This window comes from Cervus elaphus, chromosome X (assembly GCF_910594005.1).
Source record: "Cervus elaphus chromosome X, mCerEla1.1, whole genome shotgun sequence".
NCBI lineage: Eukaryota > Metazoa > Chordata > Mammalia > Artiodactyla > Cervidae > Cervus > Cervus elaphus.
This window is the reverse complement of record NC_057848.1, coordinates 52,233,513-52,259,434: the sequence shown is the minus strand read 5'-3', so window position 1 is coordinate 52,259,434 and position 25,922 is coordinate 52,233,513. Positions and strand designations below refer to the sequence as shown.

Genomic DNA, 25,922 nt, shown 5'->3' with positions numbered 1-25,922 from the left:
TCACACTGCCATCACTTGAGTGTAAGCCCTTGTGATATCTCATTTGACCAATTTACTCTGTTGACAGTCATAAGAATATTCTTCCTAATGTTTCAGTTGTGTTATTCTTTTGTTCAAGACTCTATGATGAACTATATATCAAGACTGACTTTAAACCTGTATTAATTAACACAGTGTGGTATGGAAGTAGAAAGACCAATGGAATCAAATACTGAGCCCCAAAACAGGTCTACACATATATGGAAAGTTGATATGTGGCATATTTGACTTTTCAAATTAATGTGGGAAAAATGGATTATCCACTAAATGGTGCAGGGAATATTGATAATCCACATGGAGAAATAAAATTTGATCCCTATATCACACCATAGAGGGAAAAAAAGTCAATTCCCCATGGATTAAATATCTAAATGTGAAAAGCAAATCTTTACAACTTTCAGAAGAAAATAGGAGAATATCGTTATGACCTAGGGAATGAGAATGATTACTTAAGACATTAAAAAGGAGGAAGTAGGGGAATTGATTGACACATTTAGCTACATTAGACATCAAAATGTATGCACTTCAGGATAACATGAAAGTATGAAATGTGGCAATATCAGAATATAAAGGACACATGTACTTAGTTACAAACAAATTGCACTGCTAGACATTTACTATACGGTTAACATGTAGATGTTCCCAAAGAAGAATGGACAAGAATGTTCATCTGAGCATTTCTTTTTTAAGAATGTAAAGAAATGCAAATGAACCTGTGGTCCATTCATACTGTGTGAAATACTATGCAGCTGCAAAAATTAACGTGGTAGATCTCTAAATATTAGCTGATTCAGAAGGCTGGCCAGTATATATTTTTGGGTGAATAGAATAAATCACAGAACAGGCAAAAAAACGATAACATGAACAAGTTAAAAGACAAGCCACAGGCTGGCAAAACATTTTCAGTAACTATAATTGACAAAGGATAACCTATGAGGTTCTACACTCTAGATGTCATAACCTAACTCATTCTCCCACCACTCACTCCAACTCATTCTGCTTAATCACACTGTTCCATTCTATTCCTAGGATTTGCCAGGCACACTCTTACCTCAGGGCCTTTGCACTGGCGGTTCACTTTGCTTGCACTCTTGGGCTTCCCTAGTGTCTCAGATGGTAGTAAAGCACTTGCCTGCAATGTAGGAGACCCAGGTTTGATCCCTGGGTCGGGAAGATCCCCTGGAGAAGGGAATGGCAACCCACTCCAGTATTTTTACCTGGGAAATCCCATGGACAGAGGAGCCTGGCGGACTACAATTAATGGCATGGAGTTGTGAAGAGTCGGACACGACTGAACGGCTAACACTTTCAGAAAGATTTGCCTGCACTCTTCCCTTATTCAGGTCTTTGCTCAAAAGTCACTTTCTAAGAGAGGTCTTCCTAGACAACTTTACTTGAAACTGCAGTTCAGGGGCTTTCCTGGTGGCTCAATGATGAAGAGTCTGCCTGCCAATGCAGGAGACACAGGTTCGATCCCTGGTCTGGGAAGATTCCACATGCTGAGGAATAACTAAGCTTATGTGCCACAACTTTTGAGCCTGTGTTCTAGAACCCGGAAGCTGCAACTACTGAGCCTTTGTACTACAACTACTGAAGCCTGCATGCCCTAGAGCCGAGGCTCTGCAACAGGAGAGTAGCCCCACTCATCACAACTGGAGAAAAACCATGCAGCAATGAAGGCCCAGCACAGCCAAAAATAAATAAGTAAATAAAATTTAAAAAAATCATTGTGTGAAATTTTATAAAGGTTTTTTAAAAATTTCAGTTCAACAATTTCCTTTCCCACTTCCACACACACATACTCCCTATCTCTCTTCCCTGTTTATTTTTTCTCCTGAAGATTTTTCACTGTTCATTATTTTATTTTACTTATCAATTGCATTTATTGCTTACCTTCCCCTACCAGAATGTGAGTTCTGGAAGGGCAGGAGTTCTTACATTCTTGCATTCCCAGCACCTAGAACCATTTCTAGAACAAAGTAGATGCTAGAAAAATATTGATTAAATAAATAAATGAATTTGTGTCTTGAATGCATAAGAACCTCTACAAATCGGTGAGGAAAAAAGAAAGAAACCTTGCAGAAAAACTGACAGGGACTTCCCTGGAGAGCCGGTAGTTGAGACTCCACGCTTTCAGTGCAGGGGGCATGGGTTTGATCCCTGGCTGGGGAACTAAAATCACACATGCCTTGCATGGGGCATGCTCTCCCCCAGAAAAATAAGAAAAAGAAAAACTGACAAAATGTATGAATAAAGGGACTTCCCTGGTGGTTCAGTGGTAAAGAATCCACTTGCCAATGCTAGAGACACGGGTTCGATCCCTGTCAAAGAAGATTCCACATGCTGTGGAGCAACTAAGTCTGTGTGCCACACCTACTGAGCCTGTGATCTAGAGCCCATGAGCTGCAACTACTGAAGCCCTTGTGCCCTAAAGCCCATGCTCCGAGACAAGAGAAGCCACCTCAATGAGAGGCCTGCACACTGCCACTGGAATGTAGCCCTCACTTGCCACAGCTAGAGAAAAACTCATGCAGCAACGAAGACCCAACACAGCCCAAAATAAATAAACGAATAAATGACTAAGCAATTCATAGTCAAGGATATCCAAAGGACATGAAAGGACAAAAAGATATGAAAGGATGATTCACCTCATTACTACTCAGGGAAATTAAAAATTCAAGCCATTACAGCAACATGGATGGACCTAGAGATTCTCATAACAAGTGGAGTGAGTCAGACAGAGAAAGGCAAATATCGTATGATATTGTTTATATGTGGAATCCAGAAGAAAGCTACAAATGAAGTTATCTACGAAACCAAAATAGAGTTACAGATATAGAAAATAAACTTATGGTTACGGGGGTGGGGGGCAGTAAGGACAAATCGGAAGGTTGGGATTGATACATACACACTATTATACATAACACAGATAACTAATAAGGACCTACTGTATAGCACAGGGAACTCTACTCAATACTCTGTAATGGCCTATATTGGAAAAGAATCTAAAAAAGAGTGAATATGTGTATTTGTATAACAGATTCACTTTGTTCTACACCTGAAATTAACACAATACTGTAAATCAATTATACCCCCTTTTTTTATTTCAAGCTATGAGATACTATTCCACAATCATTGGTTTGACAAAAATGTAAAAATTCAGACAACACCAAGTGTTGTTGAGAATGTAGAACAGATAGAACTCTGATCACTACTATAAGGAATATAAGTTGATAGAACTGCTATGAAGAGCCATTTGACAGTGTATAATACCCTTCAACCCAGAAATTCTATTTCTTGCTGTAGACCTGAGCAAAATTCTAACCTTTGTGCATAAGGATACATGTAGAAGAATGCTCACTGCAGCATAATTGGTAATCTCAAATAAAGGAAACAAATTAACTGCCCATCAGGAGTTGAATGAAAAAATGAACCCTGGTATTCATGAAACTGAATATTATTTTGGAATTAAAATGAATAACTCAAGTAACATGTATAAACAGAGTTAAATCTCAAAAATATGATGTTGAGCATAAAGAAAAAGTTACAAAACATGTACAGTATACCATTCATATAAAGCTTGAAAAGATTATATATTGCTTATGGCTATATACATGTAATAGTAATAATATATAAACATGAAAGAGCATGATCATTGTTAAATTCAAGAAAGGGAGAGGGTTGAGACTGGGGAGGGGCATAGAAGAAATATCAACTATATCTGAAATATTTATTTTTTCAAACACAATCTGAAAGTTGATCTGGCCAGATTTGATAGAACTAAATGGAGGATACATATATTGTTATTGGTATATATATGTTATATATATATATATTATGTTATTCCATGTACTTTTCTACATTTGAAAATGTGTGCAACAAATGAAGATGAAAAATAAATAATATGGAGTTTAGGGTTATCGGTGTCAAACACTGAAAACAGGACAAAGAAAATGAGAATTGAGAGAGTCTCTTTGGATATGTCAAGGAGTTCACTGGAGACCATGAAATAAGTAATTTCAATAAATGGTCAGTAATAGGGTAGCAGGCGTCCCTGGTGGCTAAGTGATAAAGAATCTGCCTTCAATGCAGGAGCCCCAGGACACTCGGGTTTGATCCCTGGGTTGGGAAGATCCCCTGGAGAAGGAAATGGCAAACCACTCCAGTATTCTTGCCTGAAGAATCCCGTGGACAGAAGAACCCGGCAGGCTACAGTCTATGTTGTTGTCAAGAGTCAGACGTGACTGAAGCTACTCAGCAGGCAGCATGCTCGAGAGGGTAGCAACAAGTTTACAGGAAATTGAGGAGAGACTGTATTCAGAGAAAACGGGGGCAAGAGACTATGTATTGAGGGAGTTTGGAAATAAAAAGGAACGAAGTATAATTTTAATATAATTAGTTTGAAGGGTTGAACAAAAATTCTTGCCAAAATGTGAAGCCTCCTTAAAGCAAAGGAGGAGTCATCGAAGAGAGGGACAGAAGTTTAATCACCGGTAGGGTGACTAGGATCCCACAAGCCTAGAGGTGGCAAAAAAAAAAAAAAAAGAAAAACCAAGAATAAGAGGTTGTGAAGAAATGGAAATATACTGAGGTGATGACATTGAAAACTGTGGTCTCTCACAAGGGAGATGATGATTTTTTTTAAAGTAATAAGTTGATGTTTTAATAGAAATAAAATAATAAACCTGGTGGTTTAACATTGAATTCCTATGACAGACATTCTTTACATGGCTTCACATACATACTTTCATTTAATTCTCAGGAAATTCCTGTAAAGTAGTAATATTATGCTACTTTGTATAATATTATATTATACATTATGCAATTTTGTATAGTATTTTATTATAATATAATATTATATTACTTTGTATAATATTTTATACTATAGTATAATAGTACATTATACTACTTTGGATAATACTAATACTAAGTATTGTTTCCATCTTCAAGATGAGAAAACTGAGTCAGAGACGTTTAGCAACTTGCTCATTAGCTAGTTGATGGCAGAATCAGGATTCAAACTTAGGTTTGTCTGACTCCAAAATCTGAGCTTTTAATCCAACACATTACAGCATTCATTCAATGTTCACAGTCATAACAGTAAGTGTTTTATTTAGAAACTTCTATGTGCCAGGTACTATGGTAACTGCTCTACCTGAATGATCACATTTAATCTGATGGAATTTATGATGAAATTGAAGTTGAACGTAGAGGGTTTAGGAACATGACCAAGGTAAAGGAGGGAACAGTTAGTGGTAGAGAGTGATAGCGAATCCAGAAAAGTTAATGAAGGTTTTAGAGCGACAGAGAGAGCCCAGTTGGAGGCAGATGGCATGGACTACCATAGATGTCCAAAGCAGCATGAGTCTGTAACCGTTTCTTGCAATGCTTGGCAGATGGAAAGCAGGAATAGGGAAAAAATCCCAAGATGGTACATTAGGCTTGGGGATTAGTATAGCAGGCAGAGGTCATGGGGTGAGGGAGTTTGAAGTGGTGTTTAGGATGTATTCAAAGTTGGGTAAAAATTTGTATCTACTCAGCCTAGGGCCAGCAGAGGGGGATGAAGGCAAGCTGGACTAATTTCTTATCATTTCCCTAGCCCTACTACTGCAGCAAAGTATTGTACATCTTTTTTAAGGATCACTTCAAGTACCTCGCTTAGTTATGGGCTTTTGTATGTGGTTAAGTGTTTCTGTAAGATGGCTAAAATCATTATATTATCCATAACTGCCCTGTGACTTACTTATGGTTGTTAATGATACTACTATTTTTCTAGTCACCAAGTTTGAAACCAGATTTATCCATGAACCCTGCATCTCCTTCATCTCTTATAGCTAACAATTCAAGTTTTGTCAATTCTGTTGTACATTCCTTAATACGTATAGCTCTGATCATTCTCATCTATCATCAGATGGCATTTTGCCTAACTGAATAAAGGTCTTATGTCCTATACTTGCATTTACATACAAAAGGCATCCAATGCAAAGAATTAAATGGTCATTGAACAAAATTCAAATAAATGAAACTCTGGCTTCGAGAAAGCACAAGTCTCACCATTCACCATCACCACAACTACCCCCTCAACACACATACACATGAATAAATGTGTGTTCAGTGCCTGCCTTTATCCATCAAACAACTATAACTAAGTGCTTAGGACTTATGGGCTTTCTCAAAATAAAAAAGTGAGATCTTTAAAATAGACTGTAAAATACTTTTAAAAAACTCAAAAATAATTTCCATTAAAAGGACACAAAATATAACATTCTATCAAGTTCATTAATTATTTAATTTTACATTTATTTAAAAAGTCAGTTGTCTTTGAAAACAGTTTTTAGGTTGGATCTTCTGACTTCCCAAGAATTTCCAAGTGTGCACAATGATTATGGAGAAATCACAGCCATTATAAATTAAATTAGTTATGCACAGGCACATAATTTCAAGAGCAAAATTACAAAAGCCCTTTCAAAAATTTATAGCAAAAATATAAATTTTTAATGCAGAATGGGGACGCATTGTAATATGTTTAATATGATGCTGGCTGAAGCCTTCACCAGAAAGAGTGCATAGGGCCTGCAAAGGCAAAAACAAGCCTGCCTAACATAGATGAGGCTGGGGAGGAAGATTCTTATAGGTGAGTCAGCAGCCAGAGGCTGGAAGACAGGCTGAGCAGAAGCATAAATGATTCATTGATTTTTAAATCACCACTACTTGAAAAGCCTCACTTTTCAAATACACAAATCCAACATAGATATCGTGGTCCATGCAGAGCAGCATAACGAAGAGCTCATTTTTATTTATGTATCTCCATTTATACCTTCCATTCCTTATAGAATTTGGGGTGAGAAAGACTCATGTGAAGGGAATAGGCCCAGCTAGTCTCCTTTGACACACGAGGCCCTGAAAACCCTCCTCCAACTCTCTACAGCTCACCTTCCCTTTGCTACTCTATTCTTGCCCTGTTTGGGCTTCCCTTGTGGCTCAGCTGGTAAAGAATCTGCCTGCAATGTGGGAGACCTGGGTTCAGTCCCTGGGTTGGGAAGATGCCCTGGAGAAGGGAAAGGCTCAGTTCAGTTCAGTCACTTAGTCATGTCTGACTCTTTGCAACCCCAAGGACTGCAGCACGCCAGGCCTCCCTGTCCATCACCAACTCCCGGAGTTTACCCAAACTCATCTCCATTGAGTCGGTGATGCCATCCAACCATCTCATCCTCTCTTGTCCCCTTCTCCTCCTGCCTTCAATCTTTCCCAGCATCAGAGTCTTTTCCAATGAGTCAGTTCTTCACATCAGGTGGCCAAAATATTGGAGTTTCAGTTTCAACATCAGTCCCTCCAATGAACACTCAGGACTGATCTCCTTTAGGATGGTCTGGTTGGATCTTCTCACAGTCCAAGGGACTCTCAAAATTCTTCTCTAACATCACAGTACAAAAGCATCAATTCTTCGGCATTCAGCTTTCTTTATAGTTCAACTGTCATATGCATACAAGACTACTGGAAAAACCATAGCCTTGACTAGACAGACCTCTGTTGGCAAAGTAATGTCTCTGCTTTTTAATATGCTGTCTAGGTTGGTCATAACTTTCCTTCCAAGGAGTAAGCGTCTTTTAATTTCATGGCTGCAGTCACTGTGGTTTTGGAAAGGCTACCCACTCCAGTATTCTGGTCTGGAGAATTCCATGGACCGTATAGTCCATGGGGTCGCAAAGAGTCAGACACGACTGAGCGACTTTCACTTCACTTCACTTCTTGCCCTGTTTAGTTTTTTTTTTCTTTCTTTCTTTCTTTTTTTCTTTTATCCTGCATCTCAGTTCCCAGACCGTGCATGCAGTTCTCAGCGCATTGGATTTAACCTAGGCCATGGTAGTGAAAGCCTTGAATCCTAACCACTAGGCAACCAGGGATTTCCCATGCCTTAGTTTCCTAAATCCCTTCACCCTCCTCCTCTATTTCGCTCTGCTTGACTAGGATCTCCTTTCTGCTTCACAAATCCCATAGCCAGGTCTGACATCACCCAGCCTCCTTTCTCTCAGAAATTGGAGTTAAAAATTATCAGAAAGGATTCTATCCTGAACACATCTTTCCAGAGTTACCTCCCAAATCTACTTTTCACAAATGTTGTGCTCTACCCAATATTTCCCTTAGGAACTGAACAAGTGAAGTGGTTAGTGGCAGTCAGATGGGTGTGTTCATGATTCAGGTGTTCCTTTGATCATCCAGCTGAATACTTCTAACTTTCCATCTTGGTCTTCACCTTTTTAGAGTGTTAAATATTTTTTTTACTGGTCATAAGCTGTTTAACACATATCTGCGAAAAATCAAAGGGATGCTGATGTTGAAATACAGACTGTAAAAATGATTAAAATTCTACGAATTCCCAAGATGATACTCATCAGACCCATAGGCTGCATTTATCTGATCAAAATTCTTACATGGCACCTGAAGATTTCTCTAGCAATTTGAAAATTCTAAAAGAAAAAAATAGAGTTATGGCTGAATTCAACTCAGTTTTTTGCTTATCAGAAATAAAAATATCTACATCTGCCAAGTAGAATCATCTTTCCAATGTCATCATTCAAAGGTTAAATGCAAAAATTACTAAAGCAATAAGCAATATATTTTTTAAATATATTTTTTAGATATATTTTTTAAAGCACAAAATTCAAGAATTCCAATCAGGTTTTGAAAGTAGTTTTTATCTATTTGCGGTATTTAATCTACACTATGATGGATCCAATAGGATGGTCTCTTAAGATTACCCAAGCTCTCTTCTAACCTCAACCCTGTGACCTTTTTTAAATTAAAAAACACTATTTATTTATTAGGCTGCACTGGGTCTTAGTTGCAGCACATAGGATCTTCAAACTTCATTGTTGCACATGAGATCTAGTTCCCTGATCAGGGATCAAACCCGGGCCTGCTGCATTGGGAGCACAGAGTCTTAGCTACTGGGCCACCAGGGAAGTCCCAACCCTGTGACCTTTTGAGGCAGGAGGTGACACATGAGGATGGTCTCCATTCCGAGGCAGATGTCACAAAAGAAGGGAGGAACATACTCTTGGTTTTTAGATTGTTTTATGTCTCAGTGCAGGATATAAGACGTAAAGATTTGGAAAGAATCCTTGCTGGGCAAGACATGTTATGTTACTCACTCCATCCATCCTTCCATCCTAAGATGAGAGTCTCAGAACTGAGAAGAAGGCGAGTAGGAAAAGAAAACAGAAGCTGGAGTCTTGTGGTTATGACCAGGGGAAGCAGTGTTGGGTGGTGGTAGGGATCAGGGTCATTAGAAGCCTGTTGGGGAGTTGGCCACCTTCAGAGATGGCAGAAGGAATGGATGGCAGGGTGACTGCATATCTCAAGGAAGGCCAGTGCAGAATATATCAAGAGCCCGAGATGTGGATGTCTCCTCCTCACCACTGCTATTTTAGTCTTACATAAACTCTGGAGTTCAAAATCAACTTGAAGGTCCTAAAGGAGGGAGGGAGGCTACACCTACATCTGACTGAGTTTAAACATGAAATGACACACACACAGAGAAACACACACACACATACACACACAAAACATTGAATTTACAAGGATAAGTCTAGATCGTTTTCTGCTCTCAGGAAGAACAGTGCCTGTAGAAAGAAATTACGTCCTGATACAGTCAATGTAAACTCCATGACTCTGTCTTGCTTTGGCTGTGTATCTAGCGCTTAGCAACAGTAGTTAGTCAATATAGGTTATCTCTTACAAAAAATAATGTATGATTTAGAATTTTTTACATTTTCTAACATCTAAGAATATTAAACATCAAAACAAGTTGGGAAATGCTGCTCTCATCAGTCTGACTAATTTCTTAATCACATCTTCCATCTCTTGAAAGCTGCCCTTCCCTCCAACCTCCCTTGCAGCTGTACCTGCTGGAATCCTCACTACTCTTCAATGCTCACCTCAAATAGTCCTTCTTCTTTGATGCGTTCCTCCTGTTACCTCTCAGCTGGAAAAGAATGTTGCTTCTTCTGAACAACACTGTTTCTCTCTGTGTACCTCTTATAGACCATATTGGAATTTTTCAAGGCCTGCTTCGTATCATGTTGTTATAGAACAAATGAGCACACAGTGAGATAACAGCATGAGCTCTCAGCATTCTTAACTCCCCGCACCGTCTCCTCAGTGCTTTACAGGGGGTAAAGTTATTTTTTATTAAAACAAAAATTGTTGAAATAATATCGTGTTGGTTTCTGCCATACATTAAAGCAAATCATCCATATTATACTTTTAGAAGCAAGCGTTTATAAAGCATTCACACTTTCCTATAGTATGTCTATTTTTTCTGCTTTTAATGTGTGTATACAATTTAATAAATTACTACCAAGGTTACATGCCCATGTAATCTCTAGCCAGATCAGGAAACCAAGCACTGCTAGCATTTTGGAAGACACCCCCAAACCAAGTGCCTCTCTCTCTGACCACCCCTTCTTCCTCCACCTAGAATTAAACCAGTGTTAGTACTGAGCCAGCATACTCTCATGAGATATAAAAGCATCTATCCAATAGGATTTGAATCGTAACAATCATTAAACATTTTGAAGATCATTCCTGGATATAACTACTATCTTTATTTTCATGCTAATCATTTTATTTGCTTTTCTTTATAGTCAATTATGAATGTAACCATAAATACTTTCACTTATTTTTGAAGTTTATATGGATAGCATCATACAGTATGCATGCTTTTATAACGTGCTTATTTCACTCAATATTGTGTCATGCATGTAGATATATATAGCTGCCATTTTCATTGGTATAATATTCCATCACATCCATTCCCCTGTGGATGGGCATTTGCATGGTCTCTGATATTTGGCTCTCATAAACAAAAGTCGTTATGAATATTCCTGTACACAGATTTTGGTGATTACATAAGAATGATATTTTCTGGGATATATTATCGTAGTGGGATTTCTAGGTCCAAGGTGTCATAGGTTGGGCTATCCAGAAGCAAAAGCTGAGATGGGGTGTTGAATGCAAGATGTTTATGAGGACTAACACCTGTGAAAGAAAGGCAGAGGAAGGAGGATTGGGCCGAGGGGGACGGTGACCTGACCGGTGACACAAGTCTGACAAAGCTTGAGCCAACCTGGTGTGGAGCTTCGGAACAAGTAGAGCCCATCAAGTGTGCTCTGCATCTGGCCTGGCTCATTGACACCCTGACCTTGTTCATTCATCTTAGGAAGAGCGTGACCCTGGGGCAAAGCAACTCTCCGCAGCTAAACTAGACCTTCAAGGAGTTGGCAGCTGGAGGCTATCTGTTCATGGCATTCCTCATATGTGCACAGAATGTCCTTCCTTGAAGGAGAATCTGGGTGGCACATCTCTTTCTCTATCATGCAAGGGTACATGTGCGTTCAGAGCTGGTAAATAATGCCAAACTGGTGTCCAGAGTGGTTCCACGATGTACACACTCAAGCCATACTACACGAGGGTTCCCATTGCTTCTCATCCTCACCAACTCTTGGTATTGTCAATTTTAAAAAATTTTTAGCCATTCTATTGGATGTATAGCAGTATCTCATTGCTGTTTTAATCTGCATTTCCCTGGTTACTATCAAGGTTAAACACCTACTTACATGTTTATTGCTTTGTTATGCCTCTTTTTTCCACTTGTCCGCTTGTGTTTGCTTTATCTTCCTTAGACAATGAGTCTTTTTCAGGTAGGGGTCAGCAAACACAGCCAGATGCCCATTTTTATATGACCCTCGACCTAAGGACCGGTAGCTCAGCTGGTAGAGAATCCGCTTGCAATGCTGGAGACCCCGGTTTGATTCCTGCGTTGGGAAGTTCCTCTGGAGAAAAGATAGGCTACCCACTCCAGTATTCTTGGGCTTCCCTGGTGGCTCAGTTGGTAAAGAATCCACCTGCAGTGTGGGAGACTTGGGTTTGATCCCTGAGTTGGGAAGATCCCCTGGAGAAGGGAAAGGCTACCCACTCCAGTATTCTGGCCTGGAGAATTTCATGGCCTGTATAGTCCATGGGGTCACAAATGAACGATTTTAAATTACTCGACCTAAGAATGGTTTTTATGTTTTTTAATTGTTCAGAAAGTATAAAAAGGAATGATATGTCATCATATGAAATTCAAATTTCAGTGTCCATAAGTAAAGGAGAAGGAGGTGGAGGAGGAGGAGGTGGAGGAGGAAGAGGAGGAGGAGGTGGAGGAGGAGGAGGAGGATGAGGAGGTGGAGGAGGAGGTGGAGGAGGAGGAGGAGGAGGAGGACCCTCACCATATACACGATTATCCTATTGTCTATGTCTGCTTTCATGCTATAGCCCAGAGTTTAGTGCTTACAACAAAGACCTTTTGGCCCAGAAAGCCTGAAACATTCATAATCTGGTCCTTCACAGAAAGAGTTTGCTGAGCTCTGTTCTAGGTTGCTGGCCCTAAAGTGTGGTCCGTGGACCAGCAGCATCAGCATTACCTGGGAACCTGCCAGAAAGGCAAATTCCTAGCCATACCCCAAGCCTATCAATTCTGAGTCTGGGAGTGGGTCCAGCCATCTGTGTTCAACAAGCCCTCCAAGTGATGCTGGTATGTTAAATTTTGAGACCACTGGTCTAGGCTCCGGGAAAGGACATAATCCATTTTCTATGCCAGTCATCATAATCCTTGACGTACTGTTCCACACAGAGTGGGTAAACTGTAAAAAGAGCCTTGAAAAGTGTTCTATAAATACATTATTATGCATATAAAATCTGTCCAAAATGGACACCAAGGACAAAATTAAAAGAGGAAAAGTGGGAGAAATCACAGAGGGTAACAAAACACCTGAAGGGTATGTGTGGAGCAGGGAAAACATGATGCCACTGGGGAGCCAGCCCCTGGGCCCCCTTCCCTCCACTTCATTTCAAGTAGACTTTTATTATATCCATTTTACAGCTGCAAATTGGAGGCTTAGAGAGGTTAAATTACTTGGTAGAATTCGAACTACAAGTCTTTTTGACTATAGAGACCAAGCTGGTAATAACTGTGTCACTCTGCCTCTAATAATATTCACCATTTGTTTTTTAGCAAACCCAATTCAGATTACTTAGCCTGTGTTTCATATTTTAGGGCATGCATGGGTGTGTAGAATTTCAGGTTGGGAAGTATTTAAAAAATCTGGCTATTTTTTTTTTCCTGAGCTAGGTTTTGCGTGATAACTTTTAGAAGTAAAAAAATTCTTTCACTATTTAAAAAATCTGGCTATATTTTTTCCTGAGCTAGGTTTTGTGTGATAACTTTTAGAAGTAAAACAATTCTTTTACATGCAACTTAAAATATTGTCAACAAAAACCAGTTCCTTAACCAGGTAGCATTACTATAAACACCATAGTAATTTATATTTCTTCTGCTATATTACACATGAAATAGCTGCATTGTCTCTTCAGTGTGAAATTGCTCTGTTTTTTTAACTTACCCTGTCTACTATTTCCTACTCCTTCTATTAGGGATGATTCCAACCTGCCCAGGTTTCAGCAATATTTTTTGAGTCACCTGAGAAAAGTGTTATTTTTTTTCAGTATTTTTTTCTGAAGTATAGTTGATTTACAGTATTGTGTTAGTTTCAGGTATGCAGTAAAGCAATTTATATATATATATATATGATGTCATTTATAAGTATGAATACCTTCATAGAGGAAAATTAGATTAGAAAAGCAAAAATAAGAAAAAGTCACCCTTAATCCCATCATCTTGCTGTAACTACTATTAACATTTAGTGTGGTACCTTTCAGACCTTTCTTTTGTGCAAATCTATTTATGTAAATAATTTCTTTCTCTCTTTTTGCAAAAATGGGTCACTCTGTTTTCTTGCTTGCCTTTTTTCACTCAACAATACATTAGAAGCATATTCCCATGTCATCAGATATATATTTACATAATCATTCAAAATGACCATTTAGTATTCCATTTATGAATATACTATATGATATTTTGTCAAATGCTTCTTCTCGGACATCTAAGTTGTTAGATTTCCCCCTGTCCCTGAATTCTAACTGTCCTGAGTCCATTACTGTTCTAAGAATTTAATTTGGATACAAGAAGAATCTGAGATCATTCTATAACTTCCACCTTACAACAACTTCTATGTGTAGCTAAAGAAATTATCTGGGTTGATATAATACCAAAGCCTTAAAAGTGACAGTTTCTTCTAAAAAAACAGAGAGTGAACACCATGGAGACAATTGGCAGAAATATTTTTCAGTTATTTTCTCAACATAATTTTTGCTGTCAACGAGGAAGCCTTGTGAAAAACAGAGAACTTAGTAAAGGTGAAGTGGAAAGATGAGGTTTGGAGCCAGACAGTCTGGCTTTGAATCTGGTTTCTGTCACTCACTATCTGGGGGACCTTAGAGGAGTTGTTTAGCCTAAGTCTTTGTTTTCTGATATGTAAAATAGGGATAAAATATTTATTTCATTAATTACCAGGAGGATTAGCAGTATCATACGTAAAGAGCCTAACACAGTGCCCGATACAAGAGTATACACTAGACATACTAGCTATTTTACTATTTTACCTTTTCCTTAACGTACCAAGGAAACTGCATATTTTCAAAAATGTCACTAGCTTAAATGTCTTTGATAAGAATCGTGAAGTAGCTTTGTGATAAGAACAGAACGGTCACTAGAGTGGTAAGCAAGATACTGTTACCAGAAGTGTTTGTTCCAGCTTCTGAAGAACCCTGAGCAATGGGATCACAATGTGGTTCTTGGCATACTGTGGTTTCAGTGATGAATTTCAGATATAGGATAGAGAAGGAACACCAAGCCCTTGACCTTGCCTTTATGAACTTTATGAAAGCATTTAAAAGCACCACTGGACACACATTCTGGGAGCTAGTAAACAAGTTTTGGCTATGTGAAAATGACTATTGGATAACTTCTACAATGTTCACTGTTGGCCAAAATGGACATATTGTCCTGTCTTATGGACTAGGATTCATTTTGAGGTTCTCAAAGATGACTCCACGGTTCTCTATAAAAACTTGCCTTGCTCTACAGCCTCAACAGGGAAGAGCAATTCAAGAACATTTCAAATGAAAAGACATAATAGGGGAAAGTAGGAACAGACAGGGCAAGGTGCTGAGTAGGATCAGAAACAAGGTGACTCGAGAACAAAGTCTACAGATAATGAATTTTAGGCAGATTTGCAAATAAGGATAGTACATGCTCTGTAAATAGCAGTTGTTGCCACAAGCCAAAGGGCAATATTTACATGAATCCGGTGGCAAGGTCTGTGGACCAAGCTTTGACCTTTCCAGCGAAACTTATACTTGGTAGCACTTTCAGCCACGTCATCTTGCAAAGGAAGGATCACATAATACATACATGGAAAATTGCCAAATACAAATATGTTTTGTTACCCCAAATTAATTTCTAAATTCTTTTTTTTTTCGGAACTGGGAACACATGTTCCCACAGAAAAGGTGTTATGAAAGTATGTGAGTTCCCCACATCTCCTCACAAAAGTGCATTTAGACCACTACTTTAACTGAAATACCATACCCTGGAAATGAGAAAATCAATCGAATAAAGTACTCTTGCAAGCAGGAACACATCAATACACAAGGAATGTTTCTTGAGACTTTCTTTGTGGATGCCCCAGGCAATGAAAAGGGGAATTCTATCCTCCCATAGCTGCAATTTGGTGATAAAGAACTCTTCCATTGCCCTTGTCTGGAAGGGTCCTTCTCAAGTCAGGTGGGTCCATGTACTATAGCATCCTTCTCTTTCCGTGCTTCTTGAATTTTCCCACCAGACAACTTAGTGAGTTGAACAGCTAGTGGGGAAGGGGTAGGATATTCAATTAGAAGTTTCAAACTATCATTTGGAGACACTTCAAACTCTGCAGTTCATTCTTTAATACATTTGCACATTTTAATTAAAAAAATAGTGTTTAGAATGACCTGTCAAGTAAATTAATTCCATCCCACTTTTGGATTGCAGTTGATGCTTCAGAAAAAGGAACGATTTTTAATATTGAGACTCTATATACCTGTTGGATAGTACACATGTGTACTTCAGGGTGAGAAATGTAGGCACTAGGGGCAAAATCTAAAGTAAATGAGGAGAACATAATGAAAGTAAAATCAGAGAAAAGCTAGCACCACCAGCCTGTCCTTTCTTCTCAGCGGCACACTCCTTCCATCTTCTGTGTTTTGCTCTTTGCTCTTTCCTTTTCTCTGTTCAAAACCAGTCCCAGGACAGGATCTCACACTCATTCACACTAAGGTGTAAATGATCAACAATAGCCGAAATGTCACATGGCCTTTGGACATTAACGAGTCACAGCTTTAAAACAAAAAATGAATTTAGGGTACTATCCCAAGGAGAAAGGGATGTATTTGGGGGGTAATTGTGTGCTTTCCTGCTTTTTGCAGAAATCACACTCGATTTCAGATTCATAATTTAGGAAGGTGTGTTGAGGGAAATTAATCATGACTTCTTTCCACTTTGGAAAATACTTGCTTCTTTTTGGAAATTTTAGTTTTGTGATTGTTGCTTGGTATACTGTGTTCTATATGTTTTGTTATCTTTTTTCCCTAATGACTGAATTTTAAGACTAAGATGTAAATCTTTCTGTTATTGATCAAAATAAATGGGTGAGGAGAAACAGAAACAATAATATTTAATAACTGATATTTGCATACCCTTTACGAAATTCCTTTGTACCCACGATCTTGCATATGATTGGTGTTGACTTACTACTAAATAACAACAGGGATATGAATAAAACAAAAACCCCCCACAATAACTCAATCTAATTATTAATATCAGGCACCTAACATGAATTGCCCCAGGTTCTGTGGGGACCTTGACCTTGTCCCCCAGGACTTTTAAAATTCAGGAGTGAACGCAAAAGAAGGGCTTCTGTACCCTGGCCATCTAAGAGATAGCAGAGTTGAAAACAGATCGAGTCACGCTCTGCCTTCTAAGTGAACATCTGCGGCTGCAATCAAGAGATTCAAGGAATGCTTCTTTTGCAGAACTTACAAAGGTGGGGAAGGCACCACCAGTTCCCCTTTGGGAACCTCGGAAAGGGCAGTCCCGTGAGGGGCTCTGGGCTTGCAATGGTGAGACAGACCTTCTACGGTAGAGTTACGAGCAGAGGAAAAGTTCTTTGTGCAAGAAGGGGAGAGCGCCCCGAGGTACAAAGAGCAGATTTAAGGGGAAGAGGATTCCTTCTGCACACATCTGCGAGGGGAGCTCGGGCTGGCTGTTGGGGGCGTGTGGGGAACGAGATTTTCAGGGGGCCGCGGGCTGTGGGTTCCCGCCCCCACCCCTGTCCGCGCCCCACGCTCAGGCAACAGTTGGTCGTGCGGGGCCGCTCGGGCTCCGAGTGGGGAGGGGGAGTCTCGCGATCGTTCGGGGGGGGGGGGCGGAGGAAGGGGGGAGGGTGACGGGGGGAGGCCATGACGTAGGGTGGGTGGACGGAAGTGGGGCAGGGTTGAGGGTTATTTAAAGAAGGGGGGCCCGAACGAAGGGGTTGGAAGCGAGTGATTCCCCACCCCTGCTCCATCCAGCTCGTTCCAGTGCAGACACTGCCGCCGCCCCGGAGCCCTCGTCCCCTTGCTCGTCCCCCTCCTCGTTCCCGCTCCAACGCCATGGAGCCGGACACCGCCGCAGTGGCGGGCACCGTGGCAGCCTCTGATGCGACCGCCGCGATCGTGCTCGTAGAGGACGATCAGCCGGGGCCGTCCACCTCTAAGGAGGAGGGAGCGGCCGCCGCGGCCACCGAAGCCACCGTGGCCACGGAGAAGGACGAGAAGAAGAAGGAGGTAAATAGGAAGGGGGTGTGTATGCGGTGGACAAATCCCGCGCCGGGCCCCTCCGAGGGGCCCAAACCTTGACCTTTGGGCGCCGACAGGTACCCGCAGAGCTCGGCGGGGCTGGGGGCGGCGGGCGCGCGGGGTGGGGGCGGCGGAACAGTCTCGGCTTCGCTCCCCTCCCCCTTCCCTTCTCGCCGCCGGGAGGGCGGGGGCGGGGCGCGGGCGCGGCGCGGGGTGGCTGGTTCCCGTTATCCCGGGGCTGGGGGGCTGGGGAGCCCCCCAACAGCCCCCGGCCCCCTTCGCGTTCCCGGAACTGGGGTAACGGGGTGGGGGATGGGGCCGTGCAGGAAAAAGCCTCCGCCTCTCCCTCTCCTCTCGCTCTCTCTCCCCCTCTTCCCGTCGGCCTCTGCCTGGGAAATCTGGGCCCTTCAATCCCACACTCGCGCAAAAGGGGTTTTGCTGGAGGCTTATTTTTTTAAAATTTGAATTTCCAGGTGCCGGTGGTGGGGAGGCGGAGGACGAGAGGAGAGACTTTTCCATCTTTGATTGGCAGTGTCGGCCCCTTGGGTGGCAGGGAAAAAAAGAAAAAAAAATCATCTCTTGTTCGTTTGGTCCCCGCCTGCTGAGTGAGGCGGGGGTGTCACCCCGAGAAAATGAGCTCTCGGCGTTGTACCCCCGCCCCCTTCCAATCCAAACCCCAAACTGAGGCACCGTGAACGCTGACTTAGGAAAATTTCCAACGTGTGCACCCTCACCCTCTCCTGCCCCGCCCCCGACGGTATAGTGTTTCACTCCAGGGCCACCCAAATGGTCCCCCAATCCGGCCCCAAGCCTTCCAGGCTTCCGCCTCTCTTTCCTAGTGGGCGCTGCTGGCTCCTGGACACAAGCAGGTTTTTTTTTTTTTTTTTTTAATTTTTTTAAAACTCAGCCTCGCCAGAATGAAGTGCTGCTACTAGTACATAAGGGGACCGCTCTGACACCTATTAAAGCCAGATCCAGAAAAATATGTATTATCTCCGTAAGGCATATGTCGTATGGACCGAGACGTGCAAATAAAAACTAGGAAACTCGCTGAAAAATTAAGATAAAGAATAGGATGGGGCATAAGGATGTTTCATGTATAATAAAATTGCTTATGGCTGGATTTTTTTCCATTTACGAGTAGACATATCGCAATTTAAAAAAAAAAGGTAGGTAATGAGAATTATGCTTTAGCGATCTCCAGTGGCTTTGTCTGAATCATTATATGATACTATACGACCAAATGAAAAGCTTTTGAGGGACATTAACACCTTTCGCTCTGAATTAGAGTAATTTTAAATTCAGCAGTTGCTTAAGTGACATATTTTACTATTACAAGGTTGACTAAACAGAAAGACAATTGTAGTGCTAAGTGAAAACCATAGAAAACATACGCATTTTAAGATCTGTGTGGTACTTGATCGGTAAGACAATATCAGTGATTAAAGCTGGGCCAAATAGCAAGCATCAATATAAATCAATGTTGGGAAATTTCAGCAGCGTGTCTAGGTGCCTTTTATTCCCTAGACTGGACGAATGTAAGTGCTCACCTGTCTTTTGTACGGCAATCAAGGTTCTCGAATCTCCAGGGTGTATTAAATTTTTTGGCTTATGAAGAGATTGGGAATCAATAGAAAACCTGTATAATCACTGAGTTGAGGCATAGATATTGATGTAACTCTGTGGCCTCATCAGAAATTGCCCTAATAGTACCTCATTTGTCCGTTCAGCACAGGGAAATGAGATGCTGCCTGGAACTTACTTCCTGGATATCTGAAGTTTACTACTTTAGTCACTGCTTCTTTTTTATTTTCAATTTTTCCTTGAAAATCTGAATAGCCAAAACATCTGCTTAAGTGCTTTCATTTGTACCATTCCTTCAAATAAAGTAATCTGGTACCTCCCCCCATTCTAAATATTTACACGCTGCCTTGATGCCTTAACTGGTGTCCTAAAAGTGCAGATTAAATGCCTTTTTCTTATGTGTGTCAGTTATTGCACTCTGACAGTGATACAAAGGCATTTAAGACCTAAGAGGTTGTTTCCCCTCAATTAAATAACCATCTCCCAGACACTTCAATATTGTGTTGATTTTTTTTTTCATAATTTTTCAGTCTCCTCCCTCAATTGTCAGACTGTTGCCCAGTCACTCAGTGGTGTCCAACTCTTTGTGACCCCATGGACTGCAGCGTGCCAGACTTCCCTGTCTTTGGCCATCTCCCGGAGTTTGCTCAAACTCATGTCCATTGAGTTGTTGATGCCATGCAACCATCTCATCCTCTGTTATGATAAAGGACGTAGATGTAACAAAACATTTCAAATAAAACAAATGTAAAATACAGAATTACAAGTGACCCACCAGGGGGAGGGAAATCACCTGAAAGCCCAGCAGAAGGGCTATTCCTGCAGTGGAACTGAAGTTTCAGTCCCTGGCTTTGGCCATTCCCCTTGCTGTTGCCAGGGTGTCTTCTTCAAGTGGTGGTTCCCAAGTCATTTGCTGCTGCTTTTACTCTCTGTAGAATGGGAAGCCAGATTATCAATCATGCTGAAATTGTGTGTATATTAAATAAAATAGTCTCTGAATGAGAGCATTTTCATGATGCATAAAGTAGATGAGAGTGGATTGTCTTCTGAAATTTAGCTAAGAAGGGTATTTTTGCTTACCTTCTGGTTCTTTTTTTTTTTACCTTCTGGTTCTTGAACTTCCTTTTTCTAAGTGACAGTTGGATAACCCAACGCCATGAAAATTGGAGTTGGTATTTTTGGTAATGAAAATGTCAAGAAAAAGGTCATGGTCTTTAAAACAGGACATCTTGGTGACCTTGTGTTGCATTCTTATAGCATCTAGACTACCAGATGAGAAAACCCATAAGGAATTCATTAGAATATCTTAGTCACCTTTTATATTTCCTGGGATGAGAGGTACATTTGCAAAAACATACACATACAAAAATGGGAAGATTTTGAAGGTAGATATTTTAAAATTTGTGAAAGATAGTGCCAATTAAGTAATTGCCTACTGCTTTAAATGGCAATGCTCACGATTAGGAATTTTAATTATCATATAATTAAAATTTTATGATATTCTACTACAAGATAAGGAAAAAGTAACAAGTGTTTTTCGAATAGTAAAGCTTTAGTTTTCTGTAAGTGAAATTTGCATTCCACATTATTAGATACATACTTAGGTATTTGAGGAGAGGTAATTTTTGAAACTTGTAAAGTAGATTTCATTTAGCTTTTCAAGGAACGATAAAGGATTTTCTTATCCAATTTTCTTTACTTTTTGCTTTGAAAATAAAAGAGGGTTTCTAGCATATGTGACAGTTTGAAAGTGTGGTATTGAGGGCATTTGAGTATCTATTCTCATCCATCCATAATTACATTCAAAACATCCCACATATATACGTATGAGATGCTGTAAATCAAGACGGCTGTTATTGGGGCTAAGAATAACTGGACAGTATCTAATCAGTGCTCCAAAGGAGAACCCTGATCAGGGTCAAATTCCATAATCTTAGTTTGGATTTCCTCAAAATAGAAATTTTAGTAAATGTTAGAAAACATTTATTAACTACCGGAGCCAGATTTTTCTTGTTTAAGATCACATTCTTCTATTGATTTATGACCCAAGCTTTTAGGAACATGCTGTTAAAAGTCATGCTCAAATGGACATAATTTCTTTAGTTTTCACAGATTTGTGTTTTGACTTTGCAGTCTGCGTTAAAACTCAAATGCCCTCCACTTTGGTACTAATGGGTAGATTTATATTTTTATTATTTTATTTCTTGATTTCTTTCAGGGATGGAGGTATATTCTACATATCTGTTTATAAGTACAAGCTTGTCTTTAAAAAGGATAGGGTACCTGACATAACCCCCTAGATAATTTCAGTATTTTTAAGTAGCTGATTTATGTTACTATTCATTAAATTACAGTGTTTTAAATATCAAAGGTTAATAATTAATAGCCCTGAGAAACTGCTTCTACAAGATATTCATGTATATACTTTTAAAAGGTTTTCTGTCCAGTTGGAGAAAATTAACATAAACCAGAAGTTTGAAACTACTGTTTCATTGTGTCAAATATAAATGATCATACTGCAGTACATAAAAGTTTTAATGTTACAATTAAAATATAAAAACAATATTAAAAAATTACATCTTTTCAGGAGCAGAAACCACAGTCTTTTCTCATGAAAGTTTGGCTTGTTTCCATTACATAAAGAAGCACCTTTGAGAATTAATATTTACTTTCCTTGAATTCTTTGGTTTGTGGTTGAAAATATCCTAGGTTTTGAATCTCTTCTTGAGTGGTTATGCACTTCTTTCACTTTACACAATAGGTGAAAAGGCTCATTTTCCCACCTTTTGGTTTTTATTTTAATTAGTATTATTTCTCTGGCTTTACAATTCTTTGGATTTTTTTTAATTGGACCTCAGGTGCACAGAACTGGATTAATCATAAGCCCTGTTCATGACATGCTCTCATCATTGGTCCATGCATGGCCCATGTGGATTTATTTATTTAGTATTTAATTACTTTTTATTTTCTTCAAATGAGAATGCTGACCTTGCTTTGCAATTTGATGATTTATTTTCTTTGAAATTCTAGAAAAACGTTTCTCCATTTCAACTCAAACTTGCTGTTAAAGCTTCTAAATCTGAAAAGGAAATGGATCCAGAATATGAAGAGAAAATGGTAAATATGTTCTTGGGTAGAAGAGTGAATACAGTAGTTGATTTTTATAGAGGAGATGTGAAAGATTAAAAAATACATGTGTGTATATGATGAATACAGAATCATAGACTTTAGAATTAAAAAGTAATTTAATATATAATCCATCATAATAGATTTTTGTTGGATAAATGAATCTCCTCATTTTCAGATGAGGAAATAGAGTATCAGAGAAATGATATGGAATAGTTGAGACCAGAAGCCACATCTCTTCATTTTTGTTTAGCCCTCTTTACCCCATAATAGGATGTTTTATGCTAGAAATATTTTATCCACAAAGTGAAAATATAAGTGGCAATATCAGTATGGCTGAGAGAAAGCAGGTCACAAAACCAGCCTGGTATTTTTTTTCCTCTCTCTCTCTTTGCTCTGGATATGTGAATGAATGCTCCATATTATGAAACATGTAATATATCTTTTTGAGGGAAGGCTAATTGCCCAGTGTATGAAAATATTACACATTTAAGCAATATAACCTTAGATATACCTACCTAGTGCTTTGCTGTACATTTCATTATTTATTTTTACCTCACCAAAACCCATATTTTAGCTTTAATTTTAACTGGACTTTTATGCCTTGGGATTTTTCAAAACCAGTGAACTTGGTTAACTGAAAAGAGAAATAAATGGGTAGTTGTAACTGAATTTTTTTTTTGTCAAGGGGTTGTTTTTGAAAGTAAGTAGAGATGAAGTACATTTTTTGGTCGTTTGTAGTGATTTTACAGAACTCAGTGCCTTAACACTTAAGGCCACATCTAACGTGGACAAGTTAATGTTTTAACAACTCTAGAAACAACATTCCAGTGAGGATAACATAAAATGGAAAGATTTTGGCCTCCTTCCAGCTACTGGCCTGAATGTATTTGTCTAATTCTTGTATTTATGGTAATGAATTCTTGGAAGATTCTTATGTTATTAATTATGCATCCTTCATTGGTAATCAAATATTGTCTACCCTGTGGTTAGAAAGTGACTGGGAATTAAAAAATCACCTTTGTTTTTTTCTTTATCCAGAATTATAAATAGTCTTTTGATCTTTTAAGATGTTTTTAGTGAAAAAATTTTATTGCATTTATTTGTATAAGCTATATGACCTTTTAAAATTTATTTAGAATTTATAACATACACTTTTGAATTGCTAATGTGTATTAACTGTTTCAGTTATATGTGTGTGTGTATATTTTTTCTCTTAAGTCCTCACTTTCGGGAGAAACTTTATATACTTTTAGCATAAACCACAATTCTGCAGATCACTATACTTGAAGAGAGAAATGTATTGTACCAAATCATTGAAAATATTTTGAGAGAAGATGACACTATATTCTGAGTTTTAAATTATTTCTAGATGAAAATTCTTGGCTTTCCAAACCATTCAGAATTTGCTTTTTGACCCCAATACTTTAAGCAGAATACTTATTATTGAGGCATTTATTAAGCCTGTCGGATCACTTGGCTTCTATTCAGACAATCTGAAAATACCATTTCCAAATTCTCCTTATTAGCTGTGGGAGCTTGGGCAAGTTACTTACCCTCTGTGGGCCTCAGTTTTATTTTTTATCGTCAGTAAAATGGGGATAATACTAGTACCTACCTCATAGATTTATTAAAAGAATTAAATGAGTTAGTATGTTTAAAGTACTTAGAGTGTAGTACAAATTAATTGCAATGTGTGTATTTGTTAAATTTTGAAAGAACACAAAAGGAAATCATTACTTTTTCTTTTGTCTTGTAAATTAGAAAGCAGATCGAGCAAAGAGATTTGAATTTTTACTGAAGCAGACAGAGCTTTTTGCACATTTCATTCAACCTTCAGCACAGAAATCTCCAACATCTCCTCTGAACATGAAATTGGGACGCCCTCGAATAAAGAAAGATGACAAGCAGAGCTTAATTTCTGTTGGAGAGTATGTTGGCATCTCTCTAACTTTCTTCCCTCCTTTCCTCCTGCCCTTCATACTTGCCTTCCTTCTTCATGTATTTAGTGTGATGTTATATCCAAAAAACAAGGTTATCACCTGTGTAAATATGTTTTAGAGACAATATTTTTTTTTCTCAATAGAAGTCAACCAATAAAAATGTCAGCTGGTTTTATCAACTTTTATGCAAGACTCTAGATAACTTTTTTTTTTCATAAAAGATATTAACAGAATATACTGACTTAATTGACACCTTAGCATTTGGATTGAATATGAAGATATTTCTTTTTCTGTTTCAGCTACCGTCACAGGCGCACAGAACAAGAAGAAGATGAAGAGCTCCTCTCAGAGAGTCGGAAAACATCTAATGTGTGTGTTAGATTTGAAGTGTCACCTTCGTGTAAGTACCTCATCATATTGATGTTTTTTGTTTTCAGTTTAGTTTTAGAAAAATTTTACTTGGTTGTACTAATGAAAGTATGTGAGCCTTGATTTTTTTTTTTCAGATGTGAAAGGAGGACCACTGAGAGATTATCAGATTCGAGGACTGAACTGGTTGATCTCTTTGTATGAAAATGGAGTCAACGGTATTTTGGCTGATGAAATGGTAAGGAGTTGGTAGCTAAAAACACATTCTCATTTATCAATAATTTTATGTAAATTTGAAATACCCGAGCTGAAATTCCCACCCGCCCCAGAGTTTGGGGGCTAGATGTTTTATTTAGCTGTAACATACAAGGTATTTGTAAAGTCTAGAATTGTTTAACCTCTGGAACATATGCTTTCACAGGCCCCACAGATTTGTTATTGAAATTTCCTCAAATGGTATTAAAAAAAAACCTCCTTGTACTTTTGTCGATATTCGCACTTTGGTTTCCAAGGAGCTCAGAACTATAGTGAATGCCGAAATGGAACATCTGTGTAACTTTTAATGGTCTGCCATTGTGTCTTTTGTGCCTTTTCCTATTCTTTACCTTTTACTTTCCTTGGCCCTCTTTATTTCTCTTTGACCATTAATTTATGTTCCATGTTTTCATTGTAGGCTACCTGAAATCCTTTTGGGACTGAGGTGGGGCTAAAAGCCAAACGCTAAATGAATGAATGCATGCATGAGTGAATGTAAATGCCTCTGTGTGTGATCAAACAAAGTGTGAATAGATGGAATAAAGAACAAAAAAGTGAAGAGCAGTATTGAGTCTTGATATAGTAGAGTGCCAGCTGGGTCAGGAAATGAGCTGAGAATTGATGGGAGGTATAGTCGTCCCTCCATATACGGGGTAGATTGGTTCAGGGACTCCCCGTGGATATCAAAATCTGTGGAAGCTCAAGTCCTCATGTAGAATGGCATAGCACAGTTGGGCCCTCTGGGGATTTTGATCTGCGGTTGGTTGAATACCTGGATGTGAAAGCTGT

The 25,922-nt window shown here is 39.2% G+C and overlaps 1 protein-coding gene and 1 non-coding gene across 8 annotated transcripts in view; one reads left to right on the top strand and one right to left on the bottom strand.

The window, feature by feature from the left end:
* Positions 1–17,495: 17,495 nt before the first annotated feature.
* SMARCA1 (SWI/SNF related, matrix associated, actin dependent regulator of chromatin, subfamily a, member 1) overlaps positions 17,496–25,922 on the top strand; it is a 68,901-nt gene continuing 60,474 nt past the window's right edge. For 5 of the 7 annotated variants that reach the window (XM_043895630.1, XM_043895629.1, XM_043895634.1 and 2 more), the window contains exons 1-5: positions 17,497–17,844; positions 22,471–22,557; positions 24,331–24,497; positions 24,809–24,909; positions 25,016–25,116. In XM_043895630.1, the coding sequence (XP_043751565.1) occupies positions 17,671–17,844; positions 22,471–22,557; positions 24,331–24,497; positions 24,809–24,909; positions 25,016–25,116 (630 nt within the window). In that variant the 5' untranslated portion in view covers positions 17,497–17,670. Of the gene's footprint in view, positions 17,845–22,470; positions 22,558–24,330; positions 24,498–24,808; positions 24,910–25,015; positions 25,117–25,922 lie in introns of all 7 variants that reach the window. The other 2 variants (XM_043895636.1, XM_043895635.1) reach the window with 1 other exon arrangement.
* On the bottom strand, positions 22,287–22,357 carry LOC122691127. The gene has a single exon (XR_006340362.1). It is a non-coding gene; the product is annotated as a small nucleolar RNA SNORD112 (small nucleolar RNA).